General features: G+C 38.9%; 1 protein-coding gene across 5 annotated transcripts in view; it reads right to left on the minus strand.

The window, feature by feature from the left end:
* The window catches only part of LOC126334912 (zinc finger protein 345-like), a 168,512-nt gene that overhangs the window by 4,028 nt on the left and 139,012 nt on the right, over window positions 1–25,472 (minus strand). For all 5 annotated transcript variants that reach the window (XM_049997629.1, XM_049997628.1, XM_049997630.1 and 2 more), the window contains 2 exons: window positions 24,579–24,803; window positions 405–746 (listed from right to left, as the gene is read on the minus strand). In XM_049997629.1, the coding sequence (XP_049853586.1) occupies window positions 405–746; window positions 24,579–24,803 (567 nt within the window). The remainder of the gene's footprint in view (window positions 1–404; window positions 747–24,578; window positions 24,804–25,472) is intronic.

The following is a 25,472-nucleotide window of genomic DNA, read 5'->3' on the forward strand; positions in this document are numbered from 1 at the left end:
AGGGGGAGAGAGAGGGGGGGAGGAGGAGGGGGAGAGAGAGGGAGGGAGAGGGGGGGAGGGAGAGAGAGGGAGAGGGAGAGGGGGAGAGGGAGAGAGAGAAAGAGAGAGAGAGAGAGAGATAAAGGACTTTATAGGTCACCCATAAAGGTAAAAGCAGGTTACAAACAGATAAATCACATCAAGTGCAAACAACGACATTACAAGCCAAACATGAAATCTGATATCGTATTTGACTGGAGAAAGAGCAAAATGTCATATTTTACCTTGTTAGCTGCATTACTTAAAACGTAATCAAATTTAAGAAGATTCTAAGGATGATAAAAATCAGAAGAAAAACAACTACTCGAAACTAACGATGTTCAGAGGCTTTTTATATTATTCAGCAAATTTAAGTATTAGCTTACCCTTGCATGTGTTGCACAATGTGCACGTAGAGCAGATGCACTGGCAAATGCTCGAGGACAAGATGGTGCAGGACAGCGATAAGTGCGTTCTCCAGCATGATGACGTACATGGACGACAAGCTGCAGGTTTGTGTAGAAGTTCTTTCCACAGAGCTGACATGTGTATGGGCGTTCACCTGTATGTCGCCTGATGTGGCACCGTAGACGTATACTTGAAGGAAAGTCTCGTCCACAATATTCACATGTGTGAATGCGTCTTCGTGGACGTGATAAAAGTCTTCGGTAACGCTCTGGGACTCGTGACACTTCACCACCAAAGTGAGTCAAGATGTGTGCTGGCATCTGAAAGTCATTTTTAGACATATAGAAGACATTATTTTTGCATTACATCTGTTCTACCTTATTTTAACGACAAAAGCCTTCAAAATTTTGATGTTTGTAAACAACACACAGTGCTATAACACATACTAGGATTAAGATATATACAAGAGAGGAATGTAGTAGAAAATGACTTAACCTGTCCTTGAGTGTACTTCCTGAATTTAACTTGACTATGTAGTATCTATGTAACACAACTTTGAAATTAATCAAGGTAATGTAGCACACTTTTGCAGATTTCCATCTTTTGCAGGCAACTAACTTACTTGAATAACTGAACCATGGCATCAATGTGTCTTACTTTCAATGCAGTAACTATTAAAGTGGTGACTGATCTACAGTCTTAAAATGTGAATGCAAAATCATCTGCCTTCAGTCACAAATAGTGATTTTTACTTAAAAGCACAATGAATTTGGAGCCCTGAATCTTCATCTTCAAGTGTCACAGTGACATGTGTTTCAATAAAAGCTTCAATGTAGTTTCACTCAGCAGAAAAGAGAAAGTGCAGCAATAAAATACTGAGTTAGTAATTTTAGTTAAGCTACACTTGTGTGTGTGATGTTCACATCTCCACATATATATAAATTCAAGTCCCCTCTTCACTTCTTTCTGTGTATTCAGGTTAACCTCAGAAACTACTGTACAGATTTTCATACTGTTTTTACTAATATGTTGACTGATTTATGAGGAGGATTTGTGTATGTAATTTATAAATATTTCGAGCAAACTGGCTGAATTACGATGAATTTTTCAACCACCACTGACGATTTTATGCCACTGCCATCTAACAGTGGACAGAAAAACCCCTTGATTCCACAGTTCTGTGCATAGTCATGTAGCCAGAGCCAAGCTGAATACTCTCAAATGCTCTGCTTTGTTAGGTCCACCAAAAACAGAAGTAACTTGTTTGGCACAGCACACGTTCAAATATTATCTGGACACTTTGAAATTAAGCTACATTTCATGTGCAGCACTCTATAGCATAAAGTGCACCAAGCGAAATTAGCAGCATTGCTTCTTAAAGAAGGAAACAGACATGGGCACGATTTCCAGAAAACTTGAAAATACAGGCTGGAAAGGAATTCAGAAACTCCCAGCAGACAACTACAAAAAATTTCGAATAACTTCTACAGATATTGAGGTATGCGTTGAGAGAGAGAGGGGGGGGGGGGGGGTAGAGAGAGGGGGGGAGGGATTTCAGACTGGATTTCTGCGCCCATGTGCAGTGAGTCACTTAACTTTGAAGTATCTTAAGTAGTCATTTGAGAACAACTACACTGCAAATAAACATGTGAATCCACTATCTGTAGTTTTCAATCTTTTGTGTAAAAACTACAACTTTTCCAAAAACTTACTTTAGCAAGGGATGCATCTTTGGTTTCTTCACATAATAAATGATTTTTCAGCTGCAAAGCAGAAGACTCAACTTTCTCCTTCCCTAGAATCCAACGTAGATGCAGATACGATTATTTGTGTGCAGGGTGAATAAGTCTTCCACAAAGAACTGAGGTACTGAGTCTCAATGATGAATCAGTGCATACTAAAGATTACAAGAGGAGTGCTAGTGTGTTGTTGTTTTTGTTGTTGTTCTTCCCACCCATCACCCCATAAGAACTGGTGAACCAACACAAGAAACGAAAGTGCACTGTGAACTCAGCTGTATCTCTTACTCAATAAATATTGGACAAATGCTGTATGGTATTCTTTATCGTAATTCATCTATACTACACCTCCTAAAATATTTACCATTCCTCCTGAAACACCTTGTATACAGGAGATGACAAGATGCACATGTCAGAATACTTTTGGATATCAACTGGAGAAGATCAAGGAAACGAGAAAGGGAAATAAATTTCAGTAAAAGTGAATTGGTTACGGTAGTAAAAAGTGTGTTAGATGGAATTTTAGTGTGTTAAATAAAATTGACATTAACAGGAACAAAAAGAAAATCTTGCCAGCAGTGAACTGAAAAGAAAGAAACACAAAAAACAGCAAAAAAATGAAACTTATGGAGAGGGAGATGCATGTTTAAGCTTCACAATGGAAGTTAATGAACAGAATTGAGAAGTTTATTAACAGATGAACTATGAGTCTACACTAGACAAAATGTCTACAAGCCAATAGGGAAAAGCTGCTCGAGATACAAGATTAGAAAACAATGTACAAAATTACAAAACAATATATGCAGAGATAACGAGTGAAGTTCATGAAAGACATTGATCGCAAACATATAAACAAAATGTCTGTGTACGAGAGGTGCAAAGCACAAGTAGCAGAGATTACAGTTTGGCAGATGAAGCATTCCATTATGATCCCACAAATCAAAAACACATCGCCCTTGGCAAAATGGATTGTGTGTCAGGTCTTAGGTGGAAAGAAATTAAGTAGATAAGCAATAGGAAAATGTTGCATGAGTGGAAAGATTTGATTAGCACCAATGGAAATGATACCAACTGAATGGTTTCAGTACATGACTGGAGAAACTTCAGAATTAGAACACTTCATATGAAATATGAGAACATACAATGCCTGCTTTCAAATGACATCATTCAGGTCTACTTCCACAACCAGTGAAGGACATCAATTCAATCCTGTGTTTTTGATTAAAGGACAAGATTAGCACAGAGTGGGATAATTTCCAAAAGACACTTATAAATTTTTGCAATCGTATTTGATTGGTAATGAACAAATGGAAGTCAATCAATATTGCTAAAATATAAGTGGTCTGAGATGGGAAATCATTGAGGAACTAGACCAAGTGACACAAATCTTTTTTGGCTTATCTAGAAGTAAGTGCCATTCAAAGAAGCACTAATTAAAAGCACTTGTAACACATACAACAGATCCACCAGTTACCTTAATTTAGACCACGGGGTTTCACAAGAATAATGTCTTTTTTTTCTCTCAAAGATTTCCACATAAGTTCCTTGAGCATCTCCATTAGACTTTTGTTTGGGTACAATGACCAGTTAAAATTCTAGCAAATTGTCTCTGAATTTATTTGATGTCTGATGTCATGCATACTACATAAATACTCCAAATATTGGAGATGGTGCAGTATTCAGAATTGGTTGCAATAGTGCCTTGTACTTACTGCACTTTTCCAGACATCTTTCAATAAATTTCCCATTATTGATTTTACAAATTTGTCCCATTTCATATTACTTTGCAGGATTATTTGTCAATAATTGAATTATGTGGTATTCTCCAGCAGTTTATGAATGGTTTTGTAAGTTGTTACTACTTGTTTCTTCCATTTTGTTATGGGAACTATCTTGCATTTATTCTATTAAAAAAGAGCTATGATTCATTAGGTCAGGAAGTGGTACTGTACAAGTCATTCTGCATTTCCTTGCAATCGTCCTGCATCAATTTTATCAATATGTTTTAGGTTCCTGCAACAGGACATCACCTACTTTTGTAACTAACTGCTGTTCTGGGACTGCAAATTCTGCAGTGTATTCAATGCGGCATTTAATAGGAAATTTATCAGGGTGTGAGAATTTGTTTGCTTTTGTTTCTTAATACAGGTGGATTACTTTCGGGTTATTTATTCCATGTCAAATCAACACAGGGTTTATAGTCTGGAGAATGAGTCTTTATTACTGATAGCTCAGTAGCATCATTCTGTTGCCTAGTGACCGCAGGTAGCCAACCGACGAAGGACTGCACTCGAGCTGATAACAGGAGCACATTGCCCCTCTGTAAACCTGATGCATGCAGTCACAAAGTACCAGGAGTGTCTCACGTGCAATCACTGCTGTCATTTCGTCATTTGTGTTAATAGTTCAGTTCATAGTTTATTTTGTTTTTGTTGTTGTTAGTGTTTATTTGCTACCATTGCCTTTTGACCAATGGGCAGTGAAACAAGTAGTGCCAGACCAACAAGTGCAGTGAAACAGAGTAAGAAAAGTGTGCTACACAGCCAGGCCCATGAATTCATGTGTTCATTGAGGGACTACTTTGAAGAATGAAAGGAAAAAGGTGAGCCCTTATTTCCTGTTCCTCAGGTTGTTAAGAGGACCGTAGCACTGAAAATAAGAAAGAGCACTGTGGTTACAATAAGGAAAGAACAGTACAATATAGACTGTGGTGGGAGTGGCACAACAACGCTGCACACATCAGGAAAGAAGCAGCTGTGGAAGAAGCAAGTGACAACTTTGGAAGATTTTGAGACAAACTCTATTCGTCATCATATTGTAGGAGAAGGAAACATGCTACTCTACCTAAATTACAAGTGCCACTTCAGAAAGACAATCTTGTTAATGGAAGCAAATTTCATTACATACAGTGATGGAAGACATAGGCTTCAGCTATTCTGTGTTTAACGCATGCAAAATATTGGTGGAAATGACAGGTGTAGTCACATGGCGATGCAGATTTCTGTGGAGAATCATGGGTATGAGATTTGAAAATATAATGTGGATAGATGAAACATGGTTGAATATCAGCCATTCTTTACATAGCGGCTGGAGAAAAGGAAGGTCCGAGGGAACCATGGCAGTGCCTTAGGGGAAAAGAAGGGTGAGTTATTGTTTTAGATATAGGTACATCAGATGGTTTTGTGCCAAACTGTTTGTTAATCTTTCGTTCAAAAAACGACAGGTGATTATGATGTCACTTCAATGCCACTGAAGGGATAAGAGTGTCAATCAAAAACTACATTGCTGCAAACAATAAAAAATTCATGATCTCTAAAGCTGAATACCTTTTTGTAGCAGCTATCAATCAAGTGACAAGCAAAATGTGGACAAAAATTGTGAACAGTACTGCAAGTGTAATCAGAGAGGCAGCTGAAACCGAAGGCATTGTGGAAGAATGCATAGAAAATTTAACAGTGATGAGAGTGGTGCTTTCCCATTAGCATAATTGCAACACACTCAAGAAAGTAAGGAGTGAGCAATTCAACTGTAAATAAATTCACACGTACAAATATGATCTGCATGCTGTCGATGCTTTTGTTTCTGCTGCTAGAGAACACATACAAGTAGAGACTGGGTGCAGAGTGCCATAAGTGAAATTCTGCAAACATAGCCATCTGTCTGCCCGAACTGTCAATACCAATCACGCATCTCGTGGACTATAATGCTCACCATCTCAGATTTTTCTTGAAATTTTTTGTCGGTATGCTCTTGGTACAGACTTACAAAAATATTAAATTTTATTGAGATATGTCAAATCGTTTCTGAATTACAGAGCTGGCCCCAAAAACAGAGCTTGGTAGTGTTTACAATTGCTGTAGAAGCTTTCTTAACTGAGCTACAGACCTGGGGTAAATACCATTATACAGCATTTTCATGCCCTTTATAGTGGTATACAATAATATATAGGTTAATATAAGAAAATTCTTTTTAAAAAATTTAAAATTTTAATTAATTTTTTTTCAAAAGTACACGTTTCAAAATTTCCAAATTTATTAAATGAGTAGCTAGCATTGTTGTAAATCACAGGCCAAAATATAAATTTGGGATGATAATTTCCTCATTAGTAAAAAAAAGACTGAGGCTGTATTCCCAATAATTCGACTGTGTACTCATGTTTATTGTTATAACAATAACCACTTTCATAGAGTGAGTGCAACCCTTCCTAAGTGGATGTATTGTGAGTTGATTGGGTGTAATAACTTAGTTATTTGTGAACTGGTATTGAAGATTACTTACTATTTAGGTCAAATATTTAAAACTTCAATAAAATAAGGTGTTGTTAGAAGCTATAGGGTGACTTAAAATCAATCATGAAAATATAAAAGTTACTGGCTAATTTTTAACAAGTGATTTTCTATTTTAACAATAAGTGTGTTTGTGTGCCCTGCCCCCCTCCCCAGATGAAACTGACACATTGCTTTCATATCTGCATTAAATAGTCAGTGGTTCAAAACTCTGTGATAAATGTAGGAAGGAAATTATGATGTTAAAGAATGTGCACTCTCTAAGTGACAAAAATGTTGAACTTGATCATTCTCTCTTAAAAACATTATTGCAGAGTGATACAGAATTTATAGCTACTTCAGAGGTTGTTCTGGCACTTAGTATATCTCTTGAACAGTTGATGAAGTCTCCCACTGCTAAGAGAAAAGACAAGTAGTACTGCACATCGAAAGTAAGAAAAAATTCCACAACTGCGAAACGTAAACTTTTTTCTGTTTCTGCTGAAAGTCAGTCATTATAAAATTATAGCAATGTTGAGAATTGTGAAGCTGTAAAAAAATTTGAAAAACAAGTTCTCCAGTTGCACAAGTAGGGCAAAAAGGCTAATGCTTCTAACACGTTTACCAGGTAATTGGAACATACGAAAGATAAAGCCTGAATTTTTGGAAAATCCAAATTTAAAATCAGGGAAAAGCCTGCCAACAGAGACAGTGGGAATTGTATGAAGATGATGTATTCAGTAGGGCAATGCCAGGTATTAAAGACTGTGTTACAGTTACTGAATCAGATGGAAGTAAATCGAAGATATCAAAAATACTCATATTGCATAACCTTAAAGAAGCGTACAAAAATTTTAAACACAAGTTTTCCAGCATAGAAAAAGTTTTCTCAAAATTTCCTGAACTGGGACCTAAACATTGTATGTCATCAGGTCAAAGTGGCACACACACTGCTTGTGAGTGCATAAATCGCCAAAACATGAAACTCGTGATAGAAAATACCAAACTGAAAACGGTATCAAAAGGTAAAATTCAAAATTACAAGCAATGCCACACTTAAGTGCTTTGTAATCCATCGTCTATTGCTTGCAATATGTCCAGGTGGAACAAAGATGTGTAAGGTTTTGAAATCATCCTTTGCTGAAAATTCAATGGAAACAGTACAATTTCACCGCTGTAATCTAGAGACTTTATAGAAAGATTCAGAAGAGTTAATTCGATTTATTCTGCAGCAAGTTATCCTCTTTGGTTCGGCACGACTTAATCACCAAGCAGCAGCGATATTTTCTTAACTGCACAAAAGAAAATCTGAAAGAATCAGAATTCGTTGTCACGTGTGATTTTTCTGAAAATTACAGCATTACTAGACAAATGAACACATCACAATTTGACCCTTTGTTATATATTTCAAAGACGAAAATGAAGTTGAACATCTTAGTTATGTATTTGTTTCTGCTTTAGTTTATTTAAACAACAATACAAAAAAATATATTACATCACTAATTTACTATTTGATTAAACAAATAAGAAACTTTCGTATCTTTCTATTGTTGCAACTGTCATATCAATTTACTCCAACACTTTTTTTAAGTGTATACTGAACAAAAGCGCCCCTTTATTGCAGTATAAAAGGACAAAGGCTTTATATATTGAAGAAGTATCAATTATCATGAATTTCCTTCCATCTACACAGTTAACTGTCTTGTGCATTTTCGGGAAATGCTTTACACTTCTCACATGTATGCACTGCTATTACATGTCCTTTGCAAACAAAGCTATGGCATGAGTTACACCTGATGGTAGTAGATGTGTTTCTTGCCCGTCCACATGTTACACACCGACCTCTTTTCTTGGTGGTAGGCTCCTCAGTTCTTTCAACATGTTGATCTTTGTATTTCACGAGGAAAGCTGCAATGTTGGCAGGAAGTGAGGCTTCATGAGAGACAGTGCTAAATCTTTCAAAAATATTCTCCTCTCTCTCTTTTTTTGCGCCTCATGTAAATTATTTGAGCACTGATTCCTGCTACATCCATTAGAGCACAGAATACAACCAATGGCCATCTTCTTGTCACCCGTGCGACGGAATACCTCCCAGTTGATCCACTGTGTCGACTCCTCCATTTGTTATATTGTAATCCAAAACTATCTCTGGTTTACCTGTAACTTCATCAATTATTCCAAAATCGTGCATAGCTGAAAGTAATAAAACTGTCTTGTTTTGTTTCAGTACATACAAAACTAGTGTCACATCATTCTGAAAACCAAATAAAGAGGAGTGGATAGCCCTACATTTACCAGGTAAAAATTCTTGTGGGATCTCACATTTGTTTTTTCCCAATGTGCTGATGCAAGTTAGTCACTTTTTCAAAAGGGAGTTGGCTAAGGAATAGCTAGTGTACCAATCATGCACTGTAATGTTTCTTCCTAAGTCTTCAATTTGAGTAACTACCCTTCCTACAATATCACAGGGAGAATTAGAAACATCCTTTAAGCTGTTTACCACAATATACTTCAAAATTACAGTGAACAAAAGAACAGTGACCCCAGCTTGCAAATTGTCGTCTACTGTCACAAATTGTCCTACTAAAAAGCATTCTTGCAGTTCACCAGAAAGGCATCCAGTATTTGCCTTGTTGCATCAAGTTTATCAGTTACTCTTCTTTCTTGCTTTGTACTCTTCTCATCAAAGTGGATACATCGTAAAAGGAACAGAAATCTCCTGTAGCTCATCACAGCTCTTGTAATCTCCGTATCAGTACCATCTGCTGTCACAGTCCAATGACATTTGTGTGGTTTGCTTTCTTAGTCTCGATGAGATGCAGCAATCCCAACAACGCCATTATTTCATGCCTTGTAGTTTCCTTAGCGTCCCTTTCTCTGGAATGGTGTGCATATTCTTTCTCAGATTGAATGAATATGTTCGTGTATTTTACAATTTCATCAATTATTTCCAGGCTAAGTATTGCCCATAAAGCCTCTGTTTCACTTCTGACCTCTCTGGCAACATGTGCAGGCCCAGGAAATATTTTCACAATATTCTTTCTTTTTGTTTTCTAAGTCACTTTAGGACATATTTTATTCCATTTACACTTTTTGTCCCTACCAGCAATCATCTGAATCGTGGTCACTTCATGTGATAGATTCCTCTTCTTCTTCAGAATCGTCATCGTTTCCATTGTCTGGTACAGAGTTGAACTCTGGATCATCATTGAGTAACCAATCAAGCACTTTGTCAGCTTTGATCTCGCCCTGCACAGTGATATACCCGCTTGTTACGTGTTATCTTTTGATTCGATTAAAAAGGAATGAAATAAAAGTGAAGGAAAAATTACTTACATGACCGGGTATGTGGTGTACTTTATACACCAAGATGACACACTCACAGTTTATTTCGAAGTACTGTAGCTCATATGAACCAATGACACCACAACTTCTCACTGCACTAGCTGAAACAATAATGCAGGAGCAGGTAGGGGCTTGCTAGTGTGAAACAACAATGGAACTGTGCACGATAATGTTATTTGCGGTTGGCGCACTTTATACACAGCGCGCCCACTCGAAGGTTCTTTTTTTTTTTTTTTTAAAAAAAAGTCCTCATAACTTTACTGACAGTCAAATTTCAAAAGCTTTCAAGAAAGTGATTCTGTTCTTCAGATGACTCTGCTGTTCAATACAAAAACAAAAAGAACTTCTTAGACCTCTGTTTCTGTGAAGATTTTAAAAAGGAAGCAGAGTGGCACTTTTTAGCCAGAGTGCATGGCAAAGGGGCTTATGATGGTGTTGGAGGATGTGTAAAGAGATTGGCAGCTTGAGACAGTTAGCAAAAACCTTATGAAAACCAAATACAAATCCCTTGTAAGTTTATGAAGGGGCAGTAGAAAACATTAGCAACGTAGACTTTGCATATTCAGTTCAAGAAGACTATACTGAATCAGGATGTTTCTTGAAAAATCACTTTGAACAAGCACTGACTATCACAGGAACGCATCAATGCCGTGCATGCATTCCAAAAACTAAACCAAAAATATTGATGAATAACTTTTCTTTGGATTCAGAAGTTTGTAAAAAGGAAGTGCCAAAATCTCCTGATAAACCAAAATTAGCAGCTGTATCAGGCTATATCACTGCTGTCTATAAAGCAAACTGGAGGCTCAGTTACATCTTACAGAAAAATGAAGAACTTGATGAAGTAAAAATAATTTTTCTTCATCCAGCTGGGCCATTTACACCCTTCTCACATCCAAGAAATGCTGATATTCTGTGGGTATTAGTAATGGCTGTTCTGATGAAAGTGATGGCTGGCCATTGTGGCCGAGCATTTCTAGGCACTTCAGTCTGGAACCGTGTGACCGCAACAATTGTAGGTTCGAATCCTGCCTCGGGCATGGATGTGTGTGATGTCCTTAGGTTCGTTAGGATTAAACACGTCTAAGTTATAGGGGTCTGATGACCTCAGATGTTAAGTCCTACAGTTCTCAGCGCCATTTGAAAGTGATGTGTATCAAACAAAGGAAGTCTTTCCAAACATAAAATGATAACCATATACTGTTACTTAGTAGTTACTTACACTATGTTCTATTTACTTGAATCTTTATCACAACAGTGTTCATGTTTATTTTCATGAAAATGTCAATATTAGTAATGTTGTAATAATTACCACGAGTACACAGTCGAAAGATTGAAAATAGAGCATACCAAATTATACTTTGGCCTGTGGTTTACAACCATCTAGCAACTCATGGAATAAATTTGGAAATTTTAAAATATATTCATCTTGAAACAAAAATTAAAATTTTAAATTTTTTAAAAAATTAATTTTCTTATGTTACCATATATCTGATTGTATAGCAAAAAGAGTGTGTGAAAAATGCTGTTTCTCAATTACAAAAGCTTCTACAGCCATTCTAAAAACTACCACACACTGTTTTTGGGCCCATTTATGATAACTTTAATTAAGAAATGAGTTGACATTTCTCAGTGAAACTTCATATTTTTCAAAGTCTATGCCAACAACACACCTGTGCCAAATTTCAAGAAAATCTGAGATAGCGAGGTAGAAAATGATCTTTTCCTGAGTTGATGATTTGACATGGACATTAACTGTCCAACATTTGTATAGCAGCCAAATGATCAACGAGCAAAAAGATCTTTACATAATATTGCAAGTCAGAATTAAATTTTGGCTTAATGTCTGATGTCTCCAGTTTCAACATTAGATTGATCTACAATACACTGGATGGAAAGTTTTAATCCATTTACTAACTTCATATAGGATCAGAATTTTCTAAGATTTTCTGAAAGATCTTTTACCAGATTCTAACTGTGAAAATGGTTGTAGGCTGCTCGCATACACTTTCTTAATGATAATGAGTTGCCATTAAACCACTGCAGGTCTTTACCATCTTTTATTGCCTTACTTGGAATGTTATTACATAGAGTATGATTTACATTGTCTCATCATCATATATAAGACTAGTGCACCTGGCAACATTTTTCGATTTGTAAACTGGATGTATGTCCTATATCTCCTTCTGCCTCCTCTCTCTGTCCATTTCATCCTCTCCCCTCTTTTTGTCCATCACTTCCTCCTTGCACACTCTCTCCATCCATCACTTCCTCCCCCTCTCTGTGCCCATCTCAACCCCCCACCCCCCCACCCCCCGTCCATCACCGTCTTACCCATTTTCTTGTCCACATCTGCCCTCCTTTCTGTCCACCTTCTCTTCCCTGTCTCACTGGCACTGAGCCATATTTATTGTTATTGCCACAAAAACATGCTTCAGAACTGAAGTTACTTAAAATAAATGGATAAATCAATCAGTAGGGATAATTGGTACACAGGGTCTGAGAGACCTCTCCTGCTGCTCGGTAGAATAGTAGCTTCAAACAAATTATTTATTTATTTATTAACATTACAGAGTGAAACACTGCCTTGGTAACTATAGTGGGCTGTTTTCTATCTAAAAATTAGTCACACACTGCAGAGATAGATTCGTCGTCTTCTTCTATAGATTCTGCAGTGCTGTTATTTTTCTCATGTTATTCATAATTACAACATTAATTTTAAAAAACCATGTGGCAGTTAAAGTAAATTTTGTGAAAGGAAACCTAATTTTTCTATATCTTAAGAAGAAAGTAACAGACAAAAGGAAATATTTAGACAATAAAAGAAGTCCGTTTACCAGGCTATTTCAAGTGCGAGGGCTTCAGTAAACATTTTCAGCCTATCTCACCTGAATTGGTATGTTCTGTTCTATTATGTATGTTATGTCGTGAGATTAACTCTAAGTGGTTTGTGTATGAGATACGACTACTACTTGTTACAACAATTACCTCCTCCATTTGCCCATGCCGTGAGCAGGAGAGGAACCTCCAGCCTCGTCTCCCCAAGGGGCACTTCTTATCTACAAAATGCATTTGTGATTGTGAAGCTGACTCTTGTTATAGCACATATGTATTTTTATGTATGATGTTATTAAGTTCAAACAATGGAAAATCCAGGATGGAATGTAACAATATTATGAAAAGGAAAGCTGCTACTCACCATATAGCGAACATGAGGAGTCGCACATAAGCACAACAAAAAGACTGTCACAAATACAGCTTTCGGCCATTAAGGCCTTCGTGAACAATACATGAAAGACACACACACACACACACACACACACACACACACACACACACACACACACACACACGACTGCAGTTTCATACAAGTGAAACCACACTGCCAGCAGCAGCAGCAGCACCAGTGCATGATGGGAGTGGCGACTGGGTGGGGTAAGGAGGCGGCTCGGGCAGGAAGGGGGAGGGATAGTATGGTGGACAGTGAATTACTGCATGTTACATGGAGGGCAGGGAAGTGGTGGGGAGGAGTGGGCGAGGGGTGTGGTGTGGGGGAAAAGGAGAGAAGTAATGTGATGGTGGAATGATGGCTGTGTAGTGCTGGAATGGGAACAGAGAAGAGCCTGAATGGGTGAGAACAGTCATGAACAAAGTTTGAGGCCAGGAGGGTTACAGGAACAAAGAATGTATCATAGGAGAAGTTCCCACTTGCGCAATTTAGAAAAACTGGTGTTTTTTTGGGAAGGATTCATATGGCAAAGGCTGTGAAGCAGTCATTAAAATAAAGGATGTCATTTTTGGTAGTGTCTTCAGCAACAGGTAGACCACATGACTGGTTTCACAGGTAGCTCTGCTTTTGATGGGATAGGTCATGTTAGTGACCGGACTGGAGTAGGTGATGGTGGTGGTGGCGGTGAGACGATGGATGGGACAGGTCTTGCATCTAGGTCACAAGGCAGAAGGACTCGGCCAGCTGTTAGATACTTCCATCTACAAACATTGCCACAGTGACCCCATTCCAGAAATCCAGCAGAATCTCCAATCACTCCTCAAATCCTTAGGTTCATCCCAGAGCCTGCCCCCAGAGCCCATCTCTCTGCTCACCCCTACCACTCCCTGTACTCCTACCATCTACATGCTTTCTAAAGTCCATAAAGCTAACCACCCAGGATGCCCTATTGTGGCCAGTTACTGCAACCTCACTGACAGAATGTCTGCCCTCATAGACTAACACCTTCAACCTATTACCCTGAACCTACCCTTGTATAAAAAAGGACACCGGCCATTTCCACCACCGACTCTCCACAGTTCCTGCCCCTTTACCACACGGTGCCCTGCTTGTCACTATTGATAAGACATACCATTACACTAACATTCCTAATATCAAGGGCCTTGCATCTATTGAACACTACCTTTCCCCATGCCCGACGGATTCCAAACCAACAACCTCCTTCCTAGTCGCCATGACCTCTTCTCCTTCGAAGGCATTAACATTAAACAAATCCAGGATACGGCTATGGGCACCCACATGGCACCATCCTATGCCAACCTATTCTTGAGCCACCTAAAGGATTCCTTCCTAAAACACAGAATCCTAAACCACTCACCTGGTTCATATTCACTGATGACATCTTTGCGATCTAGACAAGGGTGAGGACACCTTATCCACATTCCTCCAGAACCTCAACAATTTCTCCCCCATTTGCTTCACCTGGTCCTACTTAACCCAACAAGCCACCTTTATACATGTTGACCTCCACCTCAAAGATGGCTACATTAGTACCTAAGTCCATATCAAACCTACCAACCACCAGCAATACCTCCACTTTGACAGCTACCACCAGATCTGTACCAAGAAGTCCCTTCCGTACAGCCACCAGTGGTAACCGCATCTTCAGTGACAACTGGTCCCTGACGAAATATACTGAGGGTCTCACTGAAGCCTCCACTGACCATAATTATCCTCCCAACCCTGTACAAAAACATATCTCCCTTGCCTTATCTTTTCAGTCTCTAATCACCTCCCAAAGTCCCACAGTCCGGCCACAGAGGAGCATTCCCTTCGTAACTAAATACCACCCAGGTTTGGAGCAACTGGATTACATTCTCTGCCTGGATTTCGACTACCTCTCATCGTGCTCTGAAATGAGAAATGTCCTGCCCACTATTCTTCTCACCCCTCCCACAGTGGTATACCGCCATCCACTGAACCTACACATTATACTTGTCCATCCATACACAACCCCTGCTCCCAGTCCCTTACCTAATGTCTCATACCCCTGTAATAGACCTAGATGCAAGACCTGTCTCATACATCCTCTCACCACCACCTGCTCCAGTCAAGTCACTAACATCACCTATCCCATCAAAGGCAGAGCTACCTGTGAAACCAGTCATGTGAGCTACAAGCTAAGCTGCAACCACTGTGCCACATTCTATGTAAGCATGACAACCAACACGCTGTATGTCCGCTTGAATGACCACCGACAAACTGTGGCCAAGAAACAAGTGGACCACCCTGTTGCTGAACACACTTCCAAACATGACATCCTTCGTTTTAATGACTGCTACACAGCCTGTGTCATATGGATCCTTCCCAACAACACCAGCTTTCCTGAATTGCGGAGGTGGGAACTTTCCCTGCAATACATCCTACGTTCCCGTAACCCTCCTGACCTCAACCTCTGTTAGTGACAGTCCCCACCCATCCAGCCCTTTCCTTGTTCCCATTCCAGCACTACACAGCCGTCATTCCACCGTCACATTACTTCTCTCCTTTTCTGTTACCCCCCGCCCCTCCTCCCCACCACTCCCCTGACCGCTGTCTAACCTGCAGCACTCCACTGTCCATCACCCCCACCATACTATCCCCCCCCCCCCCTACTCCCCACCCCAGCCTCCTCCTAACCCAGCGCCACTCTCATCATGCACTGGTGCTGCTGCTCGCAGTGTGGTTTCAGTTGCCTGAGATTGCAGTTGCGTGTGTGTGTGTGTGTGTGTGTGTGTGTGTGTGTGTGTGTGTGTGTGTGTGTGTGTGTGTGTGTTGGTGGGTGGGGAGGTGGGTGCGCTCTTGGTTATTGTTGATGAAGGCCTTAATGGCCGAAAGCTTTATTTGTGACAGTCTTTTGTTGTGCCTATCTGCAACTCAGAATCTCCTATATATGGTGAGTACCAACTTTCCTTTTCACAATATTATGTTTAACAGTTTGCAACTTATACCGTTTACATATTACACAATTACACATTTGAAAATAATGATCCAAAGAACTAAAAAATCACTCATTTTACTTTTACAAACAGGAAAATTCTTTATTTTATTTTACTAACTTATTTCCAGATTCCATGCATATATTACTTGTAATATTTATAAGTATTGACAATATAATGGAGATCTTGAGTCGGGAATGGACACAACGAAAGGACTGCAAACAAGTAAGCTTTTTTCCAAAAAGCCTTCATGCAAACTAAACACCACCCACCCACCCACCCACCCACCCACCCACCCACCCACCCACCCACCCACACACACACACACACACACACACACACACACACACACACACACACACACACGTCTCTCGCCACCATGACCAGAGACTGTGGTCACCTGTGTCATATGCATTTGTGTGAGTGTGGATATGTTGATTAACTCGGAGGAAAGCTTTTTCTGAAACATGCTTACTTGTTTGAGTCTTTTTGTTGAGCCTGTGTGTGACTCAACATCTCCGCTATATGGTGATTAGCAATCTATCCTTTTCATAATACTGTCATTATTCCAGTCTGGATTTTCCACTGTTCGATTTTACTTGTAATATTGTTGCAGTTGTATGACACAGTATATGTACCTTTATCCGGTGATACTAGTGTGTCATGTAGTCATCTGCATCTGTATATTTGTCTGTTTCCATATCAGCATTGCAATCTCTAATGTCCCATGAATCACACTGCGGCATAGGTGTGTGCTTGTTCGCAATCTTGTATATGGCCATTGCTACTCGTGAGTCTTGCGTAGCACTCTTGATATTTCTTCAGTGACACAGTTAAGCATGTTTCGTTCATCTGGGTCTCTTAAAGCTTGTCCTATGTCTCTGATTACTGTCATCAGTCTTACAATGTTACATGTTTGGGGGATCCAATGTGCACCGCATTCACATGCATCATTTTAGCTAAGGCCAAACCACAGGGTAAAGGCCATGGCCCATCAGGAAGTCTAGCTTACCATGATTTGGGTCAATGTGTCTGTGCCTCAATCATTCCTGGATAATTGTGAAGAAGGAGAACACCCAACGGCCCTTGTCAGATGTTTCCCATTCTTTTTGCCATGTCTCTACCTTCTAAGGATTTAATTGGCATTTTTCTGTAACATGCTCCCCTGTTATCTCATGTAACTTGTCCCGTCTCTCCATTTGACAGTATGCTGCTGCTCCGAGTCTTAATAGTTGTGTCAAAGGAGTACATTGCAAGTACAACGTATAGGGCTTGCACAGATGTGGTGCCAAATGCACCTGACATTCTGAGTAATACACCACCTTGCCCATACCTCACAATGGTTTTGTGGGTTGCGAAGTTGATGTGCCCAGCCACTTAATGCGAAGCACAAAATAGCTCAAAGAAGGCTGTATTATACATTCATAGCACCTGCAATAGCAATCTGCAATGAGCTGAGTGTTGTGCGGCAAGTTTGTGCATTAGTCTTGTGGCTTTTTCAATCATATTTCACATGTGCTCATTGAATGTAAACTGTTCACTGAGGTGTATTCCTAGTTACCTTGTTATTTTTCTCTGTATGCCAGGGCTGTTCAGTCTAATGTTGGGGTTTCTCTGTAGTGCCTCTTTGATCAGTAAGTATACTACATTGTTTGCCACAATTGTAAGCTTGTTATGGCTGCACCAGTTACATATTTTTACAAGGAGTTGTTCAGGCTTGCTTTCAAGTTGTGCTCTCGAGTTTACTGTTATTACTCTAGAAAGTTGCCAGCATAGGCAACTATACCCTTAACCCTATCATCTTCATCTAGATTGTTTAGGAGAGGTTCTACAGCATTACCCAAGAAAATCCAATGACAGTATTTCAAGTATTTTTAATCAGCAAATGGGTAGGATTACAAAGTTTCACACAATTCAGACTCCACAGTAGTACAAGCCATAAATATAACTTTCCTGTTTCGTGTTAAAACTGGCAGCGAGGAAGAAAACAAAAAACAGCAAATATTGCATATACATTTTTTGTTTAAAATTATATATAAGGAGAAGGAATGCATATGGGAGAAACAGTTGGTCTACAGATACTATTGTTAACCACTTAATGCCTGCAGACATTTCTTCATGAAAGAAAAAGAGTCAAAAATTGTGTTTGCTCTAGAAGTCCCCAAAAAATTCATGATATCGCAGCACATGCCAGAAGCATTGGTAGCTTTGTGTAGAACCTGCACCTATCCGCACAGGTAATAGAAAACAGTTAACCTTACACTTATCAGAGTCACACTGGTATGATGTGAATTCCCAACACCTGTCGTTATGATGTTAAGATTTACTGCCAGAAAGAAAACGAAACCAGACATTTTCACATTTCTTTTTGCAGTCAGTTTTAACAGAAATTGTGAAATTTTTGGAAACAATGTCAAACATCTACTTTTTTTCTATAGCGGCACAGATTTTAAATATGTATTTTTATATCACATATATTACAAAAATACGTAGCCTGCATCTGTCTGAATGAGTGTCTTGCAATAATATCATGCAAGCCACTCAGGAACTTTTCGAGTTTTTTGCTGACAACGATTTCCATTTACACACACATACAATTTAAAAAAAAAAAAAAAAATGTGCAGCCTTCATCCATTTGAATGTTTATTAGAGTAATTTTTAAAAAAATGTGAAGTAAATCACTTGCGAACTTTTTGAAATTTTTGGTAACAATATTAAACAATGGCTTGTCTTTATATAGCGGTATGTATTTATACTAAATATTATCACTTCTTTTAAGCCGCATGTTATTAAATACCTGCTGTTCATGGTCACAGACAGTTGTGTTTCAGTCTGGTTAAATGGAAAAGAAAGAAAAGAGAAAGCATGTTTCTGAAATGTATGGGAATTGGATATACGTCCTGATCTCCTCCCCTCCCCCCCTCTTTGTACATCTCCTACTCCTTCTCCCTATCTGTTCATCACGTCCTCCCCCCCCCCCCCTGCAAGTCTTCTCCTCCCCCCCTCTCCCTCCATCTCTTCCTGCTCCCTCTCTCTGTCCATCACCTCCTCCTTCCTCCCTACGCCCAGCTTCTACTTCACTCTTGACAACAATTCAAATGCATGTCCGGCCATCTGTGATTTCCCTGAAATGCTCCAGGCAATTACCAGTTCCCTTGAAAGGCCATGGCAGAGTTCCTTCACCATCCTTGACACAATCTGAGTTTGTGCTTCATCTGCTTCGTCTCTAATGACCTCAGTGTTGAAGGGACATTAAACACAATCTTCCTTCCTTCCTTCCCTCTCTCCATTGTCTCCTGCCCCTCTCTCTGTCCATCTCCCCCTTTCTGCTTTCTATGTCCATTTCTTCCCACTCCTCAGTCCACCTCCTTCTTACCCCCACACTCTGACCTTGAGCCTTGTCCACTGTTATTGCAAGTAAATATTCTGTGGTAGAATTTCAATCGTAAATATTCTGTGGTAGAATTTCAATCATAATCCAATAAGCCATAAATAAAACTTTCCTGTTTGCTAACAATGTTTCACTATTATATACGAGGCGTGCGAAAAAAGTAAAGGGACTTATTTTTATCTACTAAAGATTTTACTTTCTTTTTTTTCTATCCCCTTAAAAGCAGCTCCCTTCAGCAGCTATACATCAGAAGAGTCATCGTCCCCAATCTTGATAGCGGCGCCGAAAGACTTCAACTCCCTGAGCCTGTACAAGGATGTCTTTGTAAATCAACTGTCTGATGGTTTGTCATGGAGTAACGAATTCTTTGTGCACGATACCCCTACTGCCAAAAAAGCAGATCAGCATTGTTTTGATTTAATCATTCGTGCTTTTTTTGGTCAAGGAGATGTCTCAGTGTGCCTCTTCCCACTTTGCCGTTTTCCTCAGGACCAGATTAAAAAATCCAGGATTGATCACTTGTGATCACACGACAACCATTCGTGGTAATTGACAATCCTCTACAAAGGCAAATGCACATGTTTCTTCGATTGTCCTTCCACTCAGTTGTGAGGTTTTTTGGCACCTTTTTGGCACAAACCTTTCGCTTTTGCAAAACTTTGGTCAAAATTTGATGAATTGTGAAAGCATTTAATAGGTCACCCATCATCCTTATTGTTAAATGTCGGTCCGATCTCACAAAAGCACACACATATTCGATGTTTTTGTTGGATTTTGCCGTTGAAGGTCTTCCTGAGCGAGGTTCATGTTCATCTTCAATGTGTTCTTGGCCTTTCGAAAGAATGTTTCCCATAGGCCTCTTTCAACTTTTCAAAGGCGAAACTCACGGATTCCTCATGTTTAGCACTAAACTTCACAGCATAATGTTGCTCTAAATTCTGCTGTTCCTTCTTTGTACTACACAACAAACCATCTTCGTAACACACAGCAAAAACACAACTTCAGTGATAGAGCTCTCAAAAATTGTGTGATGGCTGTACAGAGCTGAAACTCAAACTGAGCGTCTGGAAGGGATGAACACACAAGTCTACACAAGTAGAAAAACACAGCATTGCAAGATACTCGCTGTTTTACCAGTCTCATTACTTGTATGACATATATGTAACATATATAGTATATGTCCTCCCAAATGTTCATTACAGTATTGTGTAAAAATCTGAAGTGAATCAGTCATGAGCTTTTGGAGGCTTTTGGTAATAATATTTCCCCTTTATGTATTTTTTATATATTTTGTATATTAAAATTGGTAAATAAAAACAGGTGAGTAATTGAATGCAATGTTGTGTCAAAATTTTGAAGTAGCCAGTGAAGACTGATTGGACACTTAAGGTTTTCAACATTTTTATTTATACAGTTGTAAATGTTCTTTTGATCAAAACCTTGATCAAACCTTTTAAGGTTTGTCACCGATTCCTTTGAAATTTTAACACATTAAATTTGAATATGTCCATGATTTTATACATCTACCAGAACACCATATGGTATATAAATTATATATCTCACATGTTTATTTATTATATATATAATTTATATACCATATGGCACTCTAGTAGGTATATAAAAATGGGCATATTTGAAAGCAATGTATGTCAAAATTTCAAAGGAATCAGTAAAGAACTTTCAGACATTTAAGAGTTTGAACAAATGAACATAAGATTTTTGCTAACAACGTATCCCCTTTATTAAACACACACACACACACACACACACACACACACACACACACACACACCAGCACTTCAGTAGGTACATTAAAACCCACACATATTCAAATGCAACATTGTGTCAATTTTTTAAAGCTATTAGTGGAGAACTTTCGGAGATTTTCAACTTCTTACATGCGAATATTTACATTTTTATTTGTATGAGATTCATCAGTTCTACCAAAAATACACACTCTCCTAGCTTTCCTGATGAAGCTTTTACCTTTAGTGACAAATGTCACTGTAATAGCACAATGGTTCCTAATTCTTGTTTATTTGATGACATAAATCAATAACTAGACTCTGCACCCATCTTCCAGGGTGTAGTGGAGGGTCGTTAGGGTACCTGTATCACTATCCCTTCTTCCTTCCTGTTTGATTTACAAATGATGCAGCAAAAGAATGGCTGCTGGGTCACTGTATGAGTTTAAATTTCTCTATTTTATTAACACAGTCATTTTGCAATACATTTGTGGGAAGAAGTAACATGCCGCCCAACTCTTCTTAAAATGAGCATTTCCAGTTTTCAACATAAATTTTGTCTGTGATGTAGAAAGCTTTTCCAGAAGCAACTGCCATTAGATTTGAATGAGCATTTCTGTGACATTCTTAACTTGGTAACTGAACCCTTGACGAAACATATTTGAATGTTCTCTATTAATCCTAACTGGTAGCGGTAAAAAACTGGATCTTTTCTATCAATGAGGTCTACGTATCTCTGTCACAGTCTCTATCATGGTTTTTTAATTGTTTCTCTCCTGGTCTGAAATGGCATCCACTGTGTTCAAAACTTTGTCAACATGCATATTTATCCAACACTATACTTCGGATATAGTAAATGTGTTCTACTCATTCTTACTACTTTTGGCTACACACTGAATATACTCACTTGAATGAACTTTACCTACTGTTCATAATTTCATTTACAACTAACACAATCATGTACTTATATATGAAAACAAAAATTGAGTTCGAGAAAAGTAATCATCACAATCTGTACAATATATACAAAATTCAGTTACCTCCTATCATGTGAAACAAATGTGCAAATCTCCCTTACAGAGTATTTATACAGTCTCAAAATATGTCTTCATCCAATGAGGGAGTTTCTTGTGTTTTAAGGAGATCAAGCATCCACAAATTTACATTTCAATTATTTGCCAGAAGTCTGGCACAGTACACAAAGTTAATTAGTGTGACATCAGACATCCATATCTACATGTACAACCAACTCTGCAAATCACTGTTCTATGCTTTTTTCCTTGTTTCATTCAAGTGTGTAGTACAGGAAGTATGACTGTTTAAATGCCACTGTGCATGCTGTAATTAATCTATATTTGTCTTCACAATCCCTGTGGGAACAATATGTACGGCTGGCTGCATAAGAGGCGATCAAAAACTTTCCATCTGAGGGTGTTGCTGCAGCATGTATGCAATGTAGCGTGACTTCGAAACAGGTATATAATTACCGACATGTAGAATGGGATTATTGTGGCACTTGTGTCTTTCCCGTGCATGCAGAAATTTGAACTACGGCAACATTATTATAAAATGAATCCAAACAGGGCCCAGTGTTATTTGTTTCTTGGCTGCCGAAGGAAAAATCTTGGAAGACATCCATCAGAGAATGAAGAATATGGCTGGGGCATCAGTGCTAAACTTCTGAAAAAACTGCGACAAGGAATGCTGCTATTTCACGATAACCGACATCCCCAAATCACAAATTTTATAATGCAAAAGTTTTGCCAACTCAAATAAGAGACACTTCGAGGAAGGATAACAGGGAGTTATGGGCTTCTTCATGCAGCAGGACATAGTGTTTTACCAAACAGGCATCTTCAAGCACGCATGTCAGTGGTGTGTTTGCCTTAATGCTCATGGTGAGTTTGCTGATTGGCACACCAATTCCGGACTGTACAGCCCCTGAATGGAAACATTTTGATCACCCCTTATAGTATATTCCTGACACTCATTTAAAGATCATTCTTGAAACTTTGTAAACAAGTTTTGTCGAAGTAGTTAATCTGCCGTTGGGAGTCTGAAAGTTCAGGTCTTTCAATATCTCCGTGACAATCTCCCTTGGGTCATGTGACCAACTGTGGTGCCCTTCTCTGCACATGTTCAATCTTCCCCATTTGGCATGGGTCCCACACACATGGGCAATATTTATAATGGGTTGACAAGTTATTTACAAGCAATCTCCTTTGTAAACTGATTGCAATTTGCTAGTATTCTACCAATTAACTGAAATTTGCTACCTGCTTTACCCACTAATGAGCTGAGGTGATTGTCCCATTTCATGTCCATACAGAGTGTTACATACATGTATTTGCATGAATTGACCGATTCCAAGTGTGACTTGGGGACTTTACAGTCATAGGATACTACTTTTTTTTCTTTTTGTGAAGAGCACACCTTTACATGTGTGCATATTTTAATCAAGTTGCCAATCTTTGCACCATTTCGAAGTTTTATCAAGATCTGACAGAATATTTGTGCAGTTTCTTTCAGATTTTATTTTATCATAGATAATGGAATCACCCGTGAAAAGTCTAAATTTACTGTTTATATTATCCTCAAGGGAATCAACATACAATATGAACAGCAAGTGACCCAACACTCTTCCCTGGGGCACACTTGGAATTTCTCCTACATCCATCAGTGACTCTGCATATAAGAGAACTTGCTGCGTGGTCACTACCAAAAAATCCTCAATCCAATCACAAATTTTGTTTGACAGCCCATATGATCGTAATTTACATAATACATATAGGTGCTTTTCGGAAATCAAGAAATACTGCATCTACCTGACTGCATCAATCTAAGGCTGTCAGTCAGTATGTCATATGAGACAAGTGCATGTTGGGTTTCACATGACTGAAGCTTTTAAAATCAATGCTGGCTGACATGGAGAAAGTCATTCTGTTCAAGATACTTTATTATGTTTGAGCTCGAAATATGTTCAAAACTAGTATAACAGCCCCCTCCCCCCCACCCCCTTCTCAAGGGATCTACGCTAGGTTATAGTTAACAGAGGTGTAATTCAACAGCAAACTGGGCATAGAATCTGATAGGCAGTTCATCAGTCCCATAATATAAAGAAATATGATAATGTTAGTTTGATGAGTTAGGCATGGTGAAAAGAAGTTAATTTTTTTCCCTTGAATATGTAATTTTCCTAAAAGACAAAAGCAATCTGAATTTTGTCAAGAAATACTTGCATATTACTTTTCTCATCAATACAATATATACTCTTAACATAAGTCTAATTAAGGACCTGATTCTTAAGGTAATGACTAGTTAGTGAGCAGAATTTATATTATTTATGAAGTACTCATTTAAGATACAACATCGCTATACATATTTCACTCTTGAGATTTTGTGATAATACAAAAGTGACACTATCACTAATGAAATCATGTGCCATAAACACTGCCTTCACCTGTGCAGCCTTGAGTACAGTTCTATCACAGATGTCACAACGATGGCCCTTCCGAAGAGTAGGATTGTGTAGGCGGAGATGACGGTCCAAGGCACCTGGGCGAGAGAATACCTTCTGGCACACAGCACATGTCACACAGGGAGCACCATCTCCCACTGAACGGCAAGAAAGGTAATGGGCAAGGAATGAGGCTGCTGGCCAGCTGTCATGGCACACATCACATACCTATAAACAGCAAAACAAATCATGTAATTATGTTCTTTAATACATTTGTGTGTGTGTGTGTGTGTGTGTGTGTGTGTGTGTGTGTGTGTGTGCACGCGCTTGTGCATGCGTGTGTGCGCGCATATGTGTGCTGTCCTTTTTTGTATTGTTCCTTCAGTATACCAAGCACTGGGTAACTGTACATGTAGTCATTTATAAGCTGTTTTCCTTCTGCTATTGCCTTCGGCAAGTGGAAGTTTTCTTCTGAGATAACCTTTCGATATAACATGTGGCAGGATTTTAGTATTTTTAAATCTTTGTCAACTTCAGTTGGATTGTCGTTGCGAGCTACTAAGTAATCGGCAAATGTACAGCGCGAACTATACACACACAAGGGTCATTCGGAAAGTGAAGAAGATTTTGTTTCGACATGTGGTCGCATCCCCCGCACAATCACCGCCCATTGACCACTGACCTTGATACTCATCCGCTTCAGTTTGGCAACAGCTACGATCCAATACAGTTGCTTACTTCATAGCTGTGTGACTTTAAAATGTGTGACCAAATTGATGATCATACGACGTGTGAGACACACAGTGTTATCCGCATTTTAAATGTGCAAAATATCCAACCCATTGAAATTTGTAGACAGGGAACTGAGGTTTACAGTAATGTGACAATTGAAGTGCA

This window comes from Schistocerca gregaria, chromosome 2 (assembly GCF_023897955.1).
Source record: "Schistocerca gregaria isolate iqSchGreg1 chromosome 2, iqSchGreg1.2, whole genome shotgun sequence".
NCBI classification, from domain to species: Eukaryota; Metazoa; Arthropoda; class Insecta; order Orthoptera; family Acrididae; genus Schistocerca; species Schistocerca gregaria.